The 20,588-nt window shown below is 42.1% G+C and overlaps 2 protein-coding genes and 1 long non-coding RNA gene across 3 annotated transcripts in view; all 3 read right to left on the bottom strand.

The window, feature by feature from the left end:
* Positions 1 to 6,783: 6,783 nt before the first annotated feature.
* Positions 6,784 to 7,296, bottom strand: LOC117553701. The gene is made up of 2 exons (XR_004570188.1): positions 6,939 to 7,296; positions 6,784 to 6,854 (listed from the first exon to the last, which is right to left on the bottom strand). It is a non-coding gene; the product is annotated as an uncharacterized LOC117553701 (long non-coding RNA).
* A 1-nt stretch (position 7,297) lies between these two features.
* LOC117553726 (sporozoite surface protein 2-like) lies at positions 7,298 to 8,012 on the bottom strand. The gene is made up of 3 exons (XM_034227776.1): positions 7,815 to 8,012; positions 7,436 to 7,781; positions 7,298 to 7,389 (listed from the first exon to the last, which is right to left on the bottom strand). Exons 1-3 carry the CDS (start codon positions 8,010 to 8,012, stop codon positions 7,298 to 7,300), a joined length of 636 nt encoding a protein of 211 aa, XP_034083667.1.
* A 1,483-nt stretch (positions 8,013 to 9,495) lies between these two features.
* The window catches only part of LOC117553714 (secretagogin-like), a 28,332-nt gene continuing 17,239 nt past the window's right edge, over positions 9,496 to 20,588 (bottom strand). Inside the window, exons 6-11 of the mRNA XM_034227760.1 lie at positions 11,770 to 11,847; positions 11,638 to 11,693; positions 11,485 to 11,530; positions 11,214 to 11,273; positions 10,178 to 10,246; positions 9,496 to 10,050 (exon numbers count right to left, since the gene is read on the bottom strand). Of these exons, the coding sequence (XP_034083651.1) occupies positions 9,925 to 10,050; positions 10,178 to 10,246; positions 11,214 to 11,273; positions 11,485 to 11,530; positions 11,638 to 11,693; positions 11,770 to 11,847 (435 nt within the window). The 3' untranslated portion in view covers positions 9,496 to 9,924. The remainder of the gene's footprint in view (positions 10,051 to 10,177; positions 10,247 to 11,213; positions 11,274 to 11,484; positions 11,531 to 11,637; positions 11,694 to 11,769; positions 11,848 to 20,588) is intronic.

Raw genomic sequence — 20,588 nt, 5'->3', positions numbered from 1 at the left:
CACAAACTGGAAGCTGATTCCACAAATGTGGAGCTTGATAAGAAAAGGCTCTGGCTCCCATTGTACTTTTAGAGACTCTAGGAACAACCAACAACCCTGCATTCTTGGAACGCAATGCCCTAGTAGGACAGTAGGGTATAATGAGTTCTTTAAGGTAAGATGGCGCCTGCCCATTAAGGGCTTGTAGGCGAGAAGAAGAATTTTAAATTCTATCCTGTGTTCTATAGGGAGCCAGTGTAAGGCAGCCAGAACAGGAGTAATGTGGTCCCTTTCCTAACTCTGGTTAGTACACGAGCTGCAGCATTTTGAATCAGCTGAAGCGACTTGACTGACTTCTTGGTACACCCTGATAATAAAGAGTTACAATAATCCAGCCTTGAAGTAACAAATGCATGGACTAGTTTCTCTGCATCGTTTTGAGGCAAGATATGCCTGATTTTTGCAATGTTACGTAGATGGAAGTAGGCGGTCCTTGAAATTGATTTTATGTGGGCGTTAAAGGATAAATCCTGATCAAATATAACACCAAGATTCCTTACAGTCTCACTGGAGGCCAAATTAATGCCATCCATGGTTAATATATCCTTAGATAATTTGTTTCGTAGATTCTTCGGGCCAAGTACAATAACTTCAGTTTTGGTCGTGTTTAACATCAAAAGTTTAAGGTCATCCACGTTTTTAAGTCCTTAAGGCAGTCTTGAATTTTATTTAGATGATTAATTTCATCAGGCTTGATTGATAAATATAGTTGAGTATCATCCGCATAACAATAAAAATGTACAGAATGATTCCTTATAATATTGCCTAACGGAAGCATATATAATGTGAACAAAATAGGTCCGAGCACTGAGCCCTGTGGCACTCCATGGCTAACTTTGGTTGCGTGGAAGATTCATCATTGACACGTACAAACTGAGAGCGTTCAGATAGATAGGACCTAAACCAGTCTAAAGCAGTTCCCTGTATGCCAACTAAGTGCTCTAGTCTTTGCAATAGGATATCATGGTCGATAGTATCAAATGCAGCACTGAGATCGAGCAAAACAAGAATAGAGACACGTCCCTTGTCAGAGGCTATTAGAATGTCATTTGTGACTTTAACCAGAGCTGTCTCTGTGCTATGATGTGTTCTAAAGCCAGACTGAAAATCTTCAAATAAATCATTGTTTTTTAAGTAATCACACAGTTGTTTTGCGACCGCTTTCTCAAGAATTTTTGAGAGGAACGGAAGATTGGAAATAGGTCTATAATTGGCTAAAACCTCTGGATCGAGGTTGTGCTTTTTAAGAAGCGGTTTTATCACTGCTACTTTGAATGATTGTGGAAACATAGCCTGATAATAAAGACATATTCATAATATTTAATAAATAAGTGCTAATTAATGGAAAAACTTCCTTCAACAGCTTAGTTGGAATTGGGTCTAACATACACGTTGATGGTTTAGAAGAGAGAATCATTGAATTTAATTGTTCAAGGTTTATGGCTGAAAAGCATTCTAGTTTACTATCTAGTGTAATATTAGAACTTACGTTTCCGGGAGCTGTTGATAACACTATACTGGTCAAAGGCAAGAGGTCATTAATTTTGTTTCTAAGAGTAACAATTTTATCGTTAAAAAAGCACATAAAATCATTACTACTGAGTGCTATGGGAATAGAAGGCTCAATCGAGCTGTGGCTTTCTGTCAGCCTGGCTACAGTGCTGAAAAGAAATCTTGCATTATTCTTATTCTCATCTATTAATGAAGAGTAGTAGGCTGCTCTCGCTTTACGCAGTGCTTTCTTATATTCATTGAGAGTAATATGCCAAATTAAACGAGATTCTTCAAGTTTAGTGGAACGCCATATCCTTTCAAGTTGTCTCGACTTTTGCTTTATTTTGCGGGTTTCGGCATTATGCCATGGAGCTAATCTATGTTGTTTTATTTTCTTCTTTTTCAAAGGAGCAACAGAGTCTAATTTTATTCGCAGCGCATCTGTAGCACTATCAACAACATGATCAATTTGGGGTGGTGTACATTTTGTATAAGTTTCCTCCCTTACATGCAGACATGCTATCGAGTTAAGTATTGACTATTGAGTGACTCAGTCATCCTTTAGCTCAAAAAGCATTTAAATACCGCATTTAGAAACTGATGAACTCAGTGTGCATCTGGACCCGGTGACAACATTACCTATTGACGCAGCAACCACTGTAAGTTATATTCTTGTTTAATTAGACTTCTCGGTTTCATTTATTCGACTCTGTATAATTGTTACTGTAGCTTAAAACGGCTAAATCGCTTTTGAGAGATTTTTAAATCTCAGATCTGCTCAGGCGAAACCTGCTTTACAGGTCTCAGCACTCAAGCCTGCATTATTAACATAGGCAGGGCCAGTCTATTGATTGCGTGAAGTAGAACCGCGTGACTCAGTCATCCTTTAGCTCAAAAAGCATTTAAATACCGCATTTAGAGAAACTGATGAACTCAGTGTGCATCTGGACCCGGTGACAACATTACCTATTGACGCAGCAACCACTGTAAGTTATATTCTTGTTTAATTAGACTTCTCGGTTTCATTTATTCGACTCTGTATAATTGTTACTGTAGCTTAAACGGCTAAATCGCTTTTGAGAGATTTTAAATCTCAGATCTGCTCAGGCGAAACCTGCTTTACAGCTCTCAGCACTCAAGCCTGCATTATTAACATAGGCAGGGCCAGTCTATCAGCTGTAGATAGTTAACTAATTAACTTCAGCTGTGAGAACTGGGCAATCAGGCGTCCATTTCGGGTAGCTCTTTCCTGGAGCGTCAGCTTCAGACAGGCTAAGACTGACAAAGACATTAGAGTCCTACAGGAGTAAGACTGACAAAGACATTAGAGTCCTACAGGAGTCACGAGGGAGGCAAAGAGGAGGCAAATCCTACTTTGATTGAGCTAAGTATCGTTGGTGTTTTTAATTTTAATTTGTTGTTTAGCCCCTCATGCTATAATCATGTGTATTTTCTCCATTCCTGTTCATGTGTCTTCTCGCAATTATCCACTGGCCCCGTGTATCTCGTAATCGATATAACCGGCCTGCTCTCGTCTATCCCACGTGCTCCACTGAGATCCAACATCTAGTTCAGGTGGCCTGTGGAACTGCCAGTCAGCTGTTCCTAAGGCTGACTTCATCTCTGGCTACACCTCCCTGCAGTCTCTGGATTTCCTTGCTCTCACTGAGACCTGGATTACTCCATCCAACACATCCACCCCAGCAGCTCTCTCCACTGCATATTCCTTCTCCCATACACCCAGACCCACTGGCAGAGGAGGTGGCACTGGTCTCTTGCTCTCTCCCAAATGGAGCTTTTCCCTCTTCAAGCTACCTAACTTTACTCCTTCCACCTTTGAGTTCCATGCCGTCACAGTAACCCATCCTATACAGTTAACCATTGTTGTTCTCTACCGTCCACCAGGCGCCTTGGGGGACTTCTTGGAGGAATTAGATCATCTCCTCTCACACATCCCTGAAACTGGCCCTCCCGCTGTACTTCTCGGAGACTTCAACCTCCAGATGGGGAAGATAGACGAACTAACATCTCTGTTAACCGCCTTTGCTTTCTCACTCTCTCCGTCCCCACCGACTCATAAAGCTGGCAATGTCCTTGATCTCATATTCTCAAGGAACTGCGCTACTTCTAACCTCTCTGTAAACCCGCTCCACACATCCGATCACTTCTTCATTTCATTCTCTCTATCCCTTTCCAACATAACAAACTAATCTCTTCCCATCCTACACTTGTCCGCCGTAACCTTCGCTCCCTCTCTCCCTCTACCTTTGCCTCGTCTGTGCTCTCAGCCCCTCCCTTCCTCTGATTCGTTCCAACTACTGCCTCCAAACTCTGCTGCAGAAACTCTCCTCTCTACTCTCTCATCCACCTCTGGACTCGCTCTGTCCTCTGACATCTCGGCAGGCTCGTCAGTCCCCTCCGGCTCCCTGGCTAAATGATGCACTGCGTGCTAATAGAACCGTCCTTAGGGCAGCAGAGCGGAAAATGGTGGAAATCCAAACACCGTGACGACCTCCTAACCTATCAAGCTCTCCTCTCCTCTTTCTCTGCTTCGATCTCTCAGGCAAAAAGCACTTTCTTTCAAGATAAGATCCAATCTTCCTATTCCAATCCTAAAAAACTATTTTCCATCTTCTCCACCCTCTTGGACCCTCCAAAAGCTCCTCCCCCCTCCTCACTTCTGTCAAGCGACTTTGTTACCCACTTTGAAAAAAAGGTTAATGATATTCGCTCTTCTTTTTCTGACTCACCTTTACTCACCGCTGGGTCACCAGACCTTCCTTCCACCAACACACTAACCTCCTTTTCCCCTCTCTCTCCAAGTGAGGTTCTTACCCTCATTACCTCTGCCCGCCCCTACCACCTGTCCTCTGGACCCTATCCCTTCAAACCTCCTTCAGACTATCGCTCCTGATATTCTACCGTTTCTCACCCATTCATCAACACTTCTCTAACTTCTGGTCACTTTCCAAACAGTCTCAAGGAGGCAAGAGTAAAACCCTCTCCTAAAGAAACCCACTCTCAACCCGTCTGATGTTATAAACTACAGGCCTGTCTCTCTCCTCCCGTTCCTGTCTAAATCACTTGAACGCGCTGTCTTTAAACAACTCTCCTGTTATCTCAATCAGAACAACCTTCTGGATCCGCACCAGTCAGGTTTCAAGGCAGGTCACTCCACAGAAACTGCTCTCATTGCTGTCACGGAGGAACTGCACACTGCCAAAACTGCATCCCTCTCCTCTGTCATCATCCTGTTGGACCTGTCTGCTGCATTCGACACGGTGAATCATCAGATCCTCCTTCGCACTCTCCAAAAACTTGGAGTTTCAGGCTCTGCACTTTCCCTCCTCACCTCATACCTGAAAGACCGTACCTACAGGGTGACTTGGAGAGGGTCTGAGTCCGACCCTTGTCAATTAACTACGGGGGTCCCTCAGGGCTCTGTTCTTGGTCCCCTCCTCTTCTCCCTTGTACACAAACTCGCTCGGATCAGTCATTAGCCCGCATGGTTTTTCTTACCACTGCTACGCTGACGACACCCAATTAATTCTGTCCTTTCCCCGCTCAGAGACCCAGGTCGTCGCACGCATCTCTGCTTGTCTAGCTGACATCTCTCAGTGGATGTCTGCTCACCACCTCAAGCTCAACCTTGACAAGACTGAGCTGCTCTTCCTCCCGGGAAAAGATTGTCCAACCCTTGACCTGACAATCAACATCGGCACCTCAGTTGTTTCCCCGACTCAGACTGCAAGGAATCTGGGTGTGACCCTAGATAACAACCTGTCCTTCACTGCAAACATCGCTGCTACAACCCGCTGCTGCAGATACACGCTTTACAACATCAGGAAGATACGTCCCCAGCTGACTCAGAAAGCGACTCAGGTTCTGGTCCAGGCTCTCGTCATCTCACGCCTAGACTACTGCAACTCCCTCCTGGCTGGTCTACCTGCATGTGCCATCCGACCTCTGCAGCTCATCCAGAATGCAGCGGCTCGTCTGGTTTTCAACCTTCCTAAATTCTCCCACACCACTCCGCTCCTCCGCTCCCTTCACTGGCTTCCGGTAACTGCTAGAATCCACTTCAAGACACTGGTACTTGCTTACCGTGCTGCGAATGGATCTGGCCCTTCCTACATCCAGGACATGGTTAAACCGTACAACCCCAGCGCGTGCACTACGCTCTGCATCAGCCAAACGACTCGTTGCGCCCCTCGCTGCGAGGGGGACCCAAGTTCCCATCGGCGAAAACACGTGGGTTTGCTATCCTGGCTCCAAGATGGGTGGAATGAGCTCCCCATTGACATCAGGACGGCAGATAGCTTGCACATCTTCCGGCGCAAACTGAAAACTCATCTCTTTCGACTCCACTTCGAGCGTTAGAACGATTAACGAAGCACTTTTATACTAATAAAGGACTGGATTACCTAAAGCCAGTTGAGTAGCACTTGAAATGTTTGGCTCTATGAAACCTGATATACTTATATGATTCTGTTTTCTTCAAGGTTGTGTCTTCCTGGTCGAATGTACTTATTGTAAGTCGCTTTGGACAAAAGCGTCAGCTAAATGCAATGTAATGTATTGGTGGAATCTCTTCCTTAAATTTGGCTATAGCACTAACAGATAGGTTTCTGCTGCAGGAGCTTTTGACTAATGCTTTGTAGTCTCGTAACAGTACTTCAAAAGTTACTAAGAAATGGTCGGATAAAGCAGGATTATGCGGTTCGACTAATAGTTGCTCAATTTCAATACCATAAGTCAGAACAAGGTCGAGAGTGTGATTATAGCAGTGGGTTGGTTTATTTACACTCTGACAAAAACCAACAGAATCTAATATAGAGTTAAATGCAACAGTAAGGCTATTTTTATCATCGTCAACATGAACAAGATGTTGTTTTAAGTGATACAAGTTTGTCATGTGTAGTCCAATAAACCTCATTAGGAGTCTGACACTTTGAAATAATATTGGACACTCATCCTTGAAAGTTCTCATAGCCTTTAAGTCATCAAACTTTCAAATGTTAAGTGAAGAACATTCTTAGTCAAGTCTTTTAAACTTGCTGGTCAATACATATATTTGCATACACATTACTGTGAGCTGCTGTTCACAATGTTATTGTACCTAGCCAGGAAAACAAACCCCTGAAGTTCAAAGGAAACAAGCAAGTGGTTGTGGACATGTTCAGGAAGTAAGGGTGCAGCACTGTCTACAGCACAGCACACAAGTCAAGTTTCAAATAACATCCAAAGAGAGTGTGTTCCAAGTATTTTATTAAATTCAAAGTTGATGCCAGTTCAGACTTCTTCCAGGCAAGTTCAGGAACCTGAGAACAGAAAATACAATTTAGAACATTTGCAAAGCATTTCCCTTACTTCATTGTAGCAATCTTTAAGTTAAACCAACTTACAGTTAGGAAGGTCAATGATGTCTGTTCTACACTGGCACCAGTTGCTGCGGCCACCTGGGCTGGTACGGGAATGGCATTGGAATTTCTCTCAAACTACTTGGGTCAAGATTCAAGTGCGAGTTTGAGTCAGTGGGCTGCACATTAGAGCCAGAAGCAACACTTCCTTGGGAAGGAAAGTTCCACATGCCAGCTTTACTTTGGAGCACCCATTGCAGGGGTTTGGCCTGCTGAGGGTTTGAAGGGTATGCGGGCTGGTAGGGCTTGGCCTGCTGGGGATTCGAAGGGTAGGAAGGCCGGTAGGGCTTGGCCTGCTGAGGATTTGAAGGGTAGGAAGGCTGCTGGGGGTTTTGGGCCGGTACCTAGACTGCAGGGGATTTGAAGGGTCGGCAGGCCGGTAGGGCTTGGCCTGCTGAGGATTCGAAGGGTATGAAGGCCGGTAGGGCTTGGCCTGCTGAGGATTTGAAGGGTAGGCAGGATGCTGGGGTTTGGGTTGGTACCGAGACTGCAGGGGGACTTGAAGGGTTGGTAGCCCGCTGGGGGATTCAAAGGGTTTGCTGGCTGGTAGGGCTTGGCCTGCACATTAGAGTCAGAAGAAACACTTCCTTCGGAAGGAAAGTACCACATGCCAGCTTTACTTTGGAGCACCCCTTGCAGGGGTTCGGTCTGCTGAGGCTTGGCCTGTTGAGGATTTGAATGGTAAGAAGGCTGCTGGGGTTTTGGCTGGTACCTAGACAGCAGGGGACTTGAAGGGTTGGTAGCCCACTGGGGATTCAAAGGGTAGGCTGGCTGGTAGGGCTTGGCCTGCTGAGGATTTGAAGGGTATGAAGGCTGGTAGGGCTTGGCCTGCTGAGGATTTGAATGCTGGTAGGGCTTGGCCTGCTGAGGATTTGAAGGGTAGGAGGGCTGGTTGGGCTTGGTCTGCTGGGGTTTGGGCTGGTACCAAGACTGCAGGGGATTTGAAGGGTTGGCGGCCTGCTGAGGTTTGGGCTGGTGGGGCTTAGGGTGGTAGCCGGCCTGCTGGGGCTTTGGACGGTTTTTGGGCTTCTGGGGCTTGGAGTAGGGACCAGAGTGCATCACAATTGCAGAACTTGAAGCAATACCAGACTGAAAAGAGTTTGGATTATGGGCAAAGGGAAAGCCCACGGGGCAGCTTTGCTTGGAAGGACACCATTTGCACTAGGTAGTTGGTTTGGCTTACGAATTATTGGTTGGCTTGGCCCGTAACTAGAAACACTTCCCTCAGGACTGTAACCACCTACTTGCCTTCCATGAGAGCCACTATAACCTCCTGCACTTGGTGCAGCAGCTGGCTTCAGAGTCTCAGATAAAGCCCCATCAGCATGAAAGGGTGAATAACTACCCAAAACCCTCTCAGGCTGTGCTGAACTATCATCACTGGAAGTGGAAGCGGGTTTAAGGCTTCTTGAAAAATCAAAGTGAGGTGTAATGCCACTGGAGCCTCCACTTCTGTAGCTGAGTGCTAAAAGGAGAACACATTTTTTAAAAGACAGCCTTAGAGGAAAATTATACATTTCAATTGCAGCTTGTGAACCATAAATCCTTACCCTTTGCTTGCTGCCCAAAAATCAAGAGTGAGATCACAAGAACTCTAAGAAAAGAGGAATTAAACATGAGCCAACCAAAAACAGTTAAGTAGAATAAATATAAGAAATCTGCCAAAATAAGAATATCTTACCTCACACACAATCCAAAACCCATTTTTGTTGTAAAACTGAAACCAAACAGTCTGTAAGCGGTGTGCAGCAAATACAAAAATAATCTATTATTTCAGATTCATGACTGCTGCAAAGACAGTGGTCCTTTTAAAGTGTCGTTTCATGAGCTGACCAATCATCGCACTGATGAAGTCATTGGAATCAGCTTGGGAACTCCGCCCTCTGGCAACCTGGGCAGGTGTCCACACTTTAGCTAATTTGACACATTTCAACATTTCATTCTGTCAGCAGATCTGATTCAAAAGTCAGTTTAACCAAATGATAACCTTTACCTGGCCGCTAGGCAAAATTCCCCTGACAGGCGATAATAGTTTGATCGTAGTTTTGTTTTTGTTTATTGAGGTTTTGATTTAATTGTCCTCCTTCAATTCCACAGAGGTTTTAGTAAGACCCAGAAACTAAGACCTAAAAAGTGTAAGCTTTTGATCTTAAAACACTATGAAATGACAAGCTGTATTCAAATCAAACACATATATATATGTATACATATTAACATATGTTTAAGATTTAATTTATATATATGTTCCACTGCAAATAAGATATTGTTCTCTTCCACTGAAGTTGAGATCTTATGGGACCTTTTACCACTGTATGATTACTTAAAAACAAATGTTCTTGTGATTTGAAAATGATTTTGGAAGTGTTTTGGCTTATTGAAAACCACATATTTTATATCACTGCTTATAATTAGACTAAATTACTGTAAATGTTCTTTCCTCCAAGCAGCCATTGATTATAGGGCCCTATAAAAGTCACCTGCAGTGACTGAAAGCACTTTTTGGAGCACACTTATGGTTTCAGTAAAGAGAGACACAGCTGACAAAGACACAAACTATTTTATTAGCCATCATTCATGATACTGGTTTCACAAAAAATGTAATTCAAACAATGTTTCATTATTTTTTACATTACAAAGAAAGTAAACTATTTGTATGTCCCAACATTTACCATTATTTCAATTGCTAGATATTTTAATATAAATATTATAGCAATATATAACATATTATATATATGAGCATAACACATGTAGATACATCATTCTTAAAACACCAACTGAGAGCCACTAATTGAGGCGATACTGCTAAAATAGGGAGGTAGAAGTAATGATTTAGACTGGAGTAAAAGAGTATAGTAAAAGATACACATTTAAATTGAAAAATGAAATAATTTAGAACTGTACATAGAGAGAAGGAAGATGGAAAGAAGGATAGAGGAAAGAAAGAAAAATGTGTGAACGTTGTAGGGGTCTGTTAGCTGAGTTTGAGGCCGAGGCAGAGAGCCAGCTCGTTCTTCTGGATCTTTCCGTCTCCGTTGATGTCGCAGTGACCCATCAGAGCTTTCCTGAACTTGTCCAGGTCTGTGCCACTGATGCTGGGCTGGAGGAGAGGGTCGGGGGGTGGAAGAGTTACAGAGAGGTCAGAAGACTCCTGATGAATGACACTGACTGATATCTGATCAATAACATTGTGTATCAGCTCTGTATATAAGGGAATGTAAGGGCACCTTCACCAGCTCCATCATATCTTTGACAAATCCATCCACCTCAGGGCCCTCCAGCTCACCCGTCTTACTCTATAGAAGGAGGCATACTTTTTAATTCTCTCAGTGTTTGTTTTTGATTAACAGTTACACACATGCCTAACAGGACCTATACACATTAGGCCCGAAATAACATTGTTATTTATCTAAACGCATTGTTGGAAAGGTGTCTGATCAAAGGGGCTGCCATAGTTGCACCTGTGAGACTTGAACCACTGACCATCTGGTTCCAAGGTAAGCCACACTGCTACTGCATGCACGCACACTGTCATAATAGGCATATTAATTATTCAGTTATGGCCAAATATGTGTTTTTTGAGGTCATAGTGACCTTTGTCCATCAAATTCTAATCAGTTTATCCATAAATGGATAAACTGTCCAGGTGGACATATGTGCCAAATGTAAAGGAAATCCCACAAATTATGGACAGATGGACAACCTAAATTGCTAATGTTCTTTAGATGAGCTTCTCTGTGATTTTATTAAATAAAAAAAGAAATGTGATGGCTGAAAAACCAATTTGAAGGACGGCTCATAGGCTAACATTTTAAGGGGGCCCTAAAATGCTCATCTTCAGGTTCAATATTAGTATTTGTTCCCTCTACTGTCTCCATGCTTTAATGTTCAAAAAGCTCTTTATTTTTCTCATGCCTGTGCTGCAGCACCTCTTTTCACCCTCTGTCTGAAACCAGAGCCCAGTCTGCTCTGATTGGTTAGCTGGCCGGCTCTGTTGTTATTGCTCAACCACTAAGAGATGTCCCGCCCCTTAGTCTATCACGTACAATGTGTTGGAGCGCTAGCCAATAGTAGCACAAGTGTTACATAGTGATGTCAAAAAGCATGATAGGGCCCCTTTACACGTTTTGCTGTTCATACCACATATTCATAAAAGGTAGTAATCAAGCAAGTTTTTTTTATAGGATATTGATGTTTTCAATTTGTATAACTCCCCTGCTCTGTTTGGTCAGTCATTTAACACACATCTAAATTCAAACTTACAACATCATAGTGAGCGAAAATCTTCTCAAAGTCTCTCTTTCTGTCGTCCTGACTGCAAGCCTGAGACCAAACACAGTATGGAGAATAATTAAACAGTAAAAATTAGGAATTCAATATTTGCATGAAACATGAGTCTACTGTTAGCATGCAACTTCTAAAAGCATAGATCTCCTTCAGACATAAATAGGGAGATTGAGGTGAGTTGTAAGTGTTTTCTCTTGCAAAAAATTGTAATATTAAATGAAAAAACATCTAACTTGTTGAAACTTACGTCCATCTTAAACTTCAGTAAGAAATTCTCTTTCAGGGCCAATATTCTGAGACAACAAGAAACAATGATTTCTATTTAGAAACATATTTATAATTCTGTTTTTATCCCAAAAAAATAGTGTCCTCTTGGTCACATGACACAGGTCAACAGTACCTGGCCAGGTCATTTAAGTCCAGCCTGCCATCCCTGTTCCGATCGAACATCTTCATCTACAGGAGGAAACATTAAGAAGGAATCAGTCAGAGACAAACAGAGTTCAGCAGCATGGACATGTGAGCAGGTTACCATGGTGTCAGTGTACTCCTCCAGTTTCTCAGGGGTGATGGACTTCCTGTGTTGGAGGAAGAGGTCATGAAGGAAGCCCTGAAGGGACAAAAAGAGAACTAAAATGCAGAGAGATAATGGAGGCTTTGCCTCTAGCCTCACATCATTTAAAATAATGTCCATTGCCAACAGCCATAAGTCTAAAGTATGGAGATATGAAACTGAAAAAGAATAATAATAATAATAATAATAATTAAAACTGCGGTCACAGAAGTGGACGCAGTTGTGGGCGGGCCTTTGCGTCTATGCGCCTGTCGCCCCGGCGTCAAGCAGACGTGCGCGAGTCCTGGGAAATGAGCCGTTTCTCATTTCTCAAATGTTCACGTCCTTGAGTCCTCGGTTCTCCGGCAGCGACCCGGAAACGGATGTCGGCGCGCCGTCTCGAAGGAAAACAACTTTCTCGAAAGGCTCGTCGAGGATCGATTATCGCGGAGGCTGTCTGGAGGAGCCGTAACCGAGGATACACTGATTTAGAGGAGAGAGGAGTCTCTCTGGAGGAGCCGTAACCGAGGGTACACTGAAGTAGAGGAGAGAGGAGAGAGAGGAGAGAGAGGAGAGAGGGGAGAGAGGGGAGAGAGAGGAGAGAAGAGGCTCTCTCGATTTCAGGCCACAGAGACCGGGTGTAAATTAAATTAAACTTTATTCACAACAGGCTATAGTTGAGAGATAGTAGAATGTAAACAGGTATACGTCTAAGTATAATTAAAATACATTAAACTGTAAAGATAAGCACTAACAGTTAATAGTCACATATCAACAGTAGAAAATATAATATTTTCACTGAAAAGAGTAAAGACTAATGGAAAGAGGTGCAGTACATAATTAATAGCATCAAAATTAATCAGTGTACCAAAAACTAATATTGTCATCTCACTCCAAGCTGAACTCTAAAGTTGGCAGACCTGGACTATATGTACGTGTGGTCTATAACAGAGAAATACAAAATTACAAGTATAATGATAACCAGTTACTTGAATATATTATACAGCAAACAATAAGCATAACTTTCTCTTCAATGGAACATATTCTCCAAGGCTAATTAACTGTTCAACAGGCAGGTTGCAATAAAACGATTACAAATATAAACATGTAATATACTGCACAGATAGCTCCTTTAACTTACAATGTAACAGGTTAATATGTCCTCTAAACCAGGGGTTCCCAACCTTTTTCCCAGAGAGCCCCCCCAAATTACTCCTGTTGGAAGTTGCGCCCCCACACACACACAAGGGGGGGGGGGGGGTCAACAGACAAGGCAACAGCGGTAATTAAAGTTTAAAAGTCTCAAATGCAACAACTACTGTCACAAACTGGATGAATGTGAAGTATGTTGTTAAAAGAGGATGAAAGCGTAATTAAGGAGCACTATTGAAGTGACTTTGATGGTTATTGGACTCAGGATTAATTCATTTGGATTCCCGCTGTATGAAGAAATTAAAGGACGGCACAAGTGGAAACAATTCACAGAGGGATTAAACTGTTTAAAACACATGCTCAAAGTAAGCCGGATTTTGCCGATGTGTTTATGTGGATTCAAAAATCGTAAATAATCTACAAAATGGAGGAGACCGATCTGATCGGAGCAACTGTGACAAATAATCCAACTGTAACCGGCATGGACAATGACTGTTTTAAAAATGCGCTTATCCAGACAAGCCTGGTTTGGACACTTTACGCGCAGAAGAAACATTTCTATTATATTATATTATTATTGTATATTTATTATAGAAAAAAGTATGCATTTCTGTCTTTTTATGCCTTTATTAGCTACTAACTTAATCAATTATTTTGTATACGTCTATTGTAATGTATACAATCATGTATTGTGTAACAATATGTTAATTTTTTTTTTTTTAAAGTCTAAATATGATATTAGGCCTCAAATCATCTGAGGCCCCCCCCCCCCCAAGCACGCAGCTAATGTCAAGGAAGCACAGCGTTTTGATCATTTAAGATGATCAAATGTGGCATCAGAATTTCTGCCCTTGACCATTTGTTTACTCACTAAACGCATGTCCTCTTGATATTAGGCTATGTATGTTTTTAATACAACTGCTTGAATTCTGAGCCGACATTTACAGTGAGAACAGCTGCTGAGGCCAGTGCAGAAAGCAGAACAGTATGTATAATATCACTCAATAATATAAGTGACAGGTCTACATTCCACACTTTATTTGTATGCTTTAGTACAGAGGTATGGCAAGCCATTTGAGTATTTATTCAATTTCCTTGATATCAGACGGCAGTGGACTACACTAGTTGGCTCTTTGATTTCACTTGTTAGATATATGGTCAAACTAGTTAGGCACGCTGCTTTACTAGTTAAATAAAACATTTCACTAGTCGCTCTTTTTCAGCAACTAGTGGCACTTTTGTCCGACTAGTTAACACGTATGCCTTACTAGTGACGCCAGGAGCAGCACTAGTAGCGCCAAATTCCCAACGTGTAAGCTTTTTGATGAACTAGTGGCCCTCTGACCGTACTAGTGACCCTAAAAGTCTTACAAGTTAACTAGTGCGCTGCAAAAGCTCTGACATGTTAACTAGTCACACAAAAGAAGCACAACTAGTTAACATGTCAGAGATTTTGCAGCGCACTAGTTAACTAGTCGCACCCAGAATCACTCACTAGTTAACTAGTAAAGGCAAAATGTTCACTAGTTAACTAGTTGACGCCTCTTTTGACCTTACTAGTTAACTAGTGGGGCTCAAAATGTCTACACGTTAACTAGTGAACCCTTTGCCTTTTACTAGTTAACTAGTGAGAGAAGTTTAAATTCCACTAGTGAACTAGTGAGGCTTAAAATGTTCACTAGTAGCACTAGTGCAGGGGTGGCCAACCAGTCAGAGGTTAAGAGCCACATTTTGTCTATGTTACTGCAAAGAGCCACATCAAACACACAGTCACTGATACCGCTTGTTTCAGTTTTTTGTTTTCTGGAGACAAGATTTCAACCACGTCACTGATGCATTTTTGTGGCATTGGGATATATATTTTTTAAATCCTCTGGAGCAGAGAGAGGAGCTTATTGTTATTGATGAATGCATCAGTGTTTCTTAGGGTCAAAAACACTAAACTCACAACTTAAAATGAAAGTGTTTAGTTTATTTAATTAAAGAGCACATGTTCAATGTGAAACGTGACAGTAGATATAGATTATTTGCAATTTGGTGCTATATATATATATATATATAAAAAAATAATAATAATATATATTTTTTAAACACCTTGAATTTCAGGGGGGGGCGCGGGGCTCCGTTGGCGGGGCGCAGCGCCCCTCCAAGACAATGGTAGGGGAAACACTGGATAGTGTTTAATCAACGATAGGTTTCCCCCCCCTCAAAGGTGATTGGTTCACTGCATCGCAGGTATTATTGTGATTGGCTCTTGGGCCACATCAAAATTAGACGCGCTGTCATCCTCTCATACTGACACCACACACGTATAGGGAGAGCCGGGACGAAAGTAACACGGGACAAAAGTAACGGAGCGATTTTATCCGAGCCCAAACAACTTTGACCGGCCAAATTACGTCAGAATTATCAGCATTCAGTACTTAACAGACCTACTAACTATCAGGTTTAACTGTCAGGAGTAGCTAGTGTTGTCACGATACCAACATTTTGGTTTCGATACCAAGTCAAGAATTGCGATTCCGATTATTTTTTCGATACTTTTCTTAAAAAAAGGGAAACAGTCTTAAATGTAATTATTGTGCTTTATTTCACACCAGAACCATAACCATAACACAAACTTTTAAACAATGAGAACAATAAATAAAATAAATGACAAGAATTAATACATGTCTGACAGACAGGACTCGTGGTGTCCGTAGGCTTGCCCTCACTGTCAGAGATATAGCTAAAATACTTCCAAATTTCGCTTCTGGCGTCTTTTTTGTCAACAAGCTGAGGCGCAGCGGCAGTTGCACTCCCAATTGCAACCATGCTTCTCGCTTTCTCACATGCTCTGGCAGCTAGCGCGTGCACGAGAGAGGGGATGGATTTAGCATGTGCACGAGAGGGGAGGGACTGCAGGCACGGCTGCAGTGCAGGGAGTGGAAGCAGAGCGCTGAATACACACGGCTCTTATTAAAACGGCGCTTTCTCACCGGAGTACTTTTCCCCGTCATTCTTAAAGTACCGATACTAATGAAACGGAGGAATCGTAACGTTTTTAACGGCAGAGTATCGCGGTACCTTTCAAGTATCGGTACACCGTGCGGAGTCAGTGTCTCTCCCCCAAACTCACACACATACAATTCGATATGAACTGAAGAGCCGCATGAAACTAGGCAAAGAGCCGCATGCGGCTCGAGAGCCGCGGGTTGGCCACCCCTGCACTAGTGGATCCCAAATGTGCACTAGTCACACTAGTTGCACAGAATGCTAATGAGGAGGAGGGGAAAGAACGCATCGAGGTCTCCTATTGGCCCTAAGATATAGAGCGCCACCCAGCCCAAATAGTTTATTTAAGAGCTTAAATACACTGTTTTAAAATATGACCATATTTACAAAAATATAAAACAAAAGTATTTGTGTAATTATGATCATTATATATCAAATTAGGTAAGAACATTGAAGACTTTCTTAAAATTAGAAAGTTGCCTTATGACTGCAGACACGAATATAGATCCTCTTTAAAACATTTTATTAAGCTGCAATTTGAAAGGTGCTTGGATTAGAATGGCATTGTGATAAAAGAGTGACATTATTGATGGATTGAAAGAGGAAGTAACCCTCTTCGGATCACAGCTTTGAGAGATCGCCGTGACTTCCGTAAATATTAGTCTTGGCAAATATGGAGAGGTTGTTTATCTTCATACGGATCTATCGTTACCCTGATTTTAAGATCTGTCCAGTGTTTCTGCTTTATTAATGAGCACCGCTTATAAAATGTCCCACGATCATATACTTTTGTGTCTCGAGTGCCGGTGTTCTCACACACAAGCGTGCGCACATTCGCACCAACAAAAACACACACACAAAGCGGAATATAGCGAAGCAAGAAACATGTATATTTCTAGGTAAAACACACACTGACTGACTTCCCACGGACAATATGTTAACAGTAGGCATAAATACCCGACTGATGCACCTCACGTCTTCAAGACGTTGCTAAAAACACCGCAGAAGAACGCCCCCTCAGGCTCTCCCTCACAGAGCTGAACTGACCAATCAGAATCTGGGTCCCGCCTGCTTCATTTGCATATAGAGGCTCACTAGTGAACGTGTATGGCCTTCACGTTCACTAGTGAGCCATATGAACTGCAACTAGTTAACTAGTGGATGCATATCGGTCTCCTATTGGCTCTTAAGATAGACCTCGCCCATCAATCTTCACAGAAGTTCAAACACAAACATGGGAACCGTAATATGTGATTTTCACAGAGCATGCGCCCCTTAAGCCCCGCCCCCGAGCTCCCACTCTCGGCTCAGTAGAATGAATGGAGACAGAAAATAAATCGAGATTCGGCTTTTAGTGCCTTTTACAACTTTAAGGACTTAATGATTATAATAAGGGCTATCAAATAGTTCATACTGAAATACTGAATGAACTTTACTTTTGAAATGATTTCTCACAAAAACCTTTCTAAATTATAATAAATTATTAAAAAAGTTTTAGTCAATACGTTTTTCTGCCTAAAATAGTTGAAATTGAACGTAAACTATATGAAACACCAGATGCATGGCAATTAACCCATTTTTGCCCGCTATTTAAATTGACTTTGGTTAGTTAATAAAAATATTGATATTATATATATATATAGCATATAATTGATGCAGTCTTTCTGAACACTTTTTAACAAAAATACTGCAAATAAAGAATATTTAAAATGTTCTGCACAGATAGTGCCCTAACTTACAGCAGTTGAAAAGATTTGTGGCTCTCTAGATAAAGGGCGTTGTATGGTTTCTTGTATTATCCTCAGATAGTGGTTTGTTTAAATAACTAGTGACATTTTAATAAATATTGCAAAAAAGGGCTCCAAAAAAGGCATATATATATATATATATAACCTGGCCGGCTTAGCCAGTGTGTATTTCTTCAAGCACCACAAGATTCATAGTTTATAAAGTACAATTCTGGGCCATTGATTGTGTCATTTCTTCAAACACATACAGTAAAAATGCCTGTTTTTGAAGCCTTAAAATGGTGCAGGAAAAGGACTTTATATTGGGTTATACTTAAAGACAGAACTATTCAGTTAAGACAAGAGAAAAAAGGAAATAAAATTGTTATAATGGGTGATTTAACATTAATGACAGACGTAATTTGAAGTCCCTGGCACTCAGACTCTAGAGGGGTCATGTTGTGATCATGTGTTCTTGTTTAAGATTATTCATACTAATGTGTGTATTTAACATCCATATCACTCTTCAAAACTGAAACAACTAAAACATTTTTTTTAAAGCATTGCAGGCCTAAAGCTCCACGTGAGTGACCTATATTTTAATTTCTTCCATCAAACTTTAAAAATGGCAAACAGCATGTTTTTAAAGATGTAATCTTTTAAGAAACAAAATATCAACTTTGAACAGAAGGGTTTAAACACACGTTTTTAATGCAAATAAACTTCAACTTATATATATATATATATATGATATACATCATATATATATACATACATATATATGCAAGTATTGCTAATGCAATTGTTTTTTAAGTTTTTGTACATAGTCTCAAATGTTTAAATTGTTTATGGAGGCATTACAATTACAATCTGTAGCCTGTTATTGTCTCATTATACCGCACTGTGAATGAATTAAAAGTAAATATATAAGTCACCATGAACACATCTGTCCATCAGACAGAGGGCTGCTGTGCCTCCTGTCATCATTACTGGACGTCTCTTTAAAATGACCGCTCAGAGGAGAGGAGTTCTCATTTCTCTAACCGCCTGCTGCTTCCCCTCCTCTCTCCTCGGTTCCCCTCCTCAGTCCTCCGCTCGTATCTCCTGTGGGCGGCACTAAGTATCGAGGATAGGAGTCGAGGAAGGGAAATTAGAGTATTGAGAAACCTCTACTGTACCACACCCACCTACACCACACACACCTACAGCTCCTAAAGCATATAATCAGGCTACAGCCGTTGTGTATTTTATTATGTGAAGCACTAAATGGTTTTAGAAAAATATGGACTCTTTGTTTGTAGATATCTACTAAACTAAAGCAAATAAAGAGAGTAGGCCTGTTATACTGAGTGATATATATTACTGCTCTGCTTTCTGCACGGACCTCACAGCTGTTCTCTCTAGAGGTTTCTCAATACTCTAATTTCCCCTCCTCGACTCCTCGGTCCTCCGGTAGTGACCCGGAAATGGATTTCAGCGTGCCATGTTGAAGGACATCTAATTTCTCTAAATGCACATCGAGGACCGAGGATCGAGGAGGCTCTCTGGAGGAGCTCTAACCGAGGAGACACTGATGGGTCCTCCACGGCTCCGCTCCACGGATGCATTTCCGAGAACGGTGGAGGCGTTACGCACGGCCGGACTCCATCCATCCATCCATCTTCTCCCGCTTATCCGTGGTCGGGTCGCGGGGGTAGCAGTTCCAGCAGAGAGCCCCAAACTTTCTTTTCCCTGGCCACATCAACCAGCTCTGACTGGGGGATCCCAAGGCGCTCCCAGGCCAGCGAAGAGATATAATCCCTCCACCTGGTCCTAGGTCTACCCCTTGGTCTCTTCCCAGCTGGACGTGCCTGGAACACCTCCCTAGGGAGGCGCCCAGGTGGCATCCTAACTAGGTGCCCAAACCACCTCAACTGGCTCCTTTCGACGCGAAGGAGGAGCGGCTCAACTCAGAGTCCCTCCTGGATGACTGAACTTCTCACCTTATCCCTAAGGGAGACACCAGCCACCCTGCGGAGAAAACCCATCTCGGCCGCTTGTATCCGCGATATCGTTCTTTCGGTCATGACCCATCCTTCATGACCATAGGTGAGGGTAGGAACGAAAATGGCCCGGAAGACAGAGAGCTTTGCCTTCTGGCTGTTTTTTTTAAGCTGTTGTTGGCCTGTGGAAAAATGTAATCATAAGAAATTACTCTGGAAAAGCTGCAGATAGAGCCCATAAGAAATGAATGCAACTGATTATTTAATTTGTAATGTTGTTTTTATAGGCAATCATTTAAGCTTTGTTAGTTCCAGGTTTAATATGTGCAATAAGTTCATTTCAATAAGTTTTGCAATAAACATTGAACCAGTCCGGCCCTCCACTAGTACCGATGTTTTTATTTGGCCCACTGAGTATTTGAGTTTGACACCCCTGCTTTAGGAGCTGTAGGTGTGTGTGGTACAGTGTGTGTGTGTATGGTACAGTGCGTAGATGCAGTGGACAGACGGGTCTCAGTTGGTTTGGTGTCCTATGCTTACTTTTAATACTTGTAAATACAACTTTTGGCCCGTAATTTCAATTCCCCATTTCGGCGACCAGAGAGAGGGGGGGGGGGGGGGGATATCCAGTCTCTGATTGTGTTACGTTATTATGAGAGTGCTCTCATACTTGTTTGATTATGAAATTGTATATATTTATATAAATATATGTGTGTGTATATGTCCGCATCTGTAGCCTGTTAGTGTCTCATTATACCGCATATGCTGAAGACCGGCAAATCTAAATCTCTCCAGTCAAAGTGTCCGTTCAAAATAATTTCCGTTTAGCGCAATACCGCATCAGTTGCGCAACTTGCGCCACTTATGTGACAGACACAAGAGTATGTGACAGACAAGAATAGTCCATTCTAATGTCTAACACTTAATGTGGAGAAAGAGATGT

The sequence above is a fragment of the Gymnodraco acuticeps genome, unplaced genomic scaffold, assembly GCF_902827175.1.
Source record: "Gymnodraco acuticeps unplaced genomic scaffold, fGymAcu1.1, whole genome shotgun sequence".
NCBI lineage: Eukaryota > Metazoa > Chordata > Actinopteri > Perciformes > Bathydraconidae > Gymnodraco > Gymnodraco acuticeps.
The sequence above is the reverse complement of the archived record's forward strand: the minus strand, read 5'-3'. Positions and strand labels throughout refer to the sequence as shown.

What these genes read in the sequence shown, in the direction of transcription:
- LOC117553726 (XM_034227776.1), bottom strand. Translation starts at nt 8,012, where the DNA reads ATGCACTCTGGTCCCTACTCCAAGCCCCAGAAGCCCAAAAACCGTCCA. An exon ending in ACCCTTCAAATCCTCAGCAG is followed by an intron (nt 7,782 to 7,814) that starts GCCAAGCCCTAC and finishes AATCCTCAGCAG; the next exon opens with GCCAAGCCCTACCAGCCTTC. An exon ending in CAAGTCCCCCTGCAGTCTCG is followed by an intron (nt 7,390 to 7,435) that starts GTACCAACCCAA and finishes TCAAATCCTCAG; the next exon opens with CAGGCCAAGCCCTACCGGCC.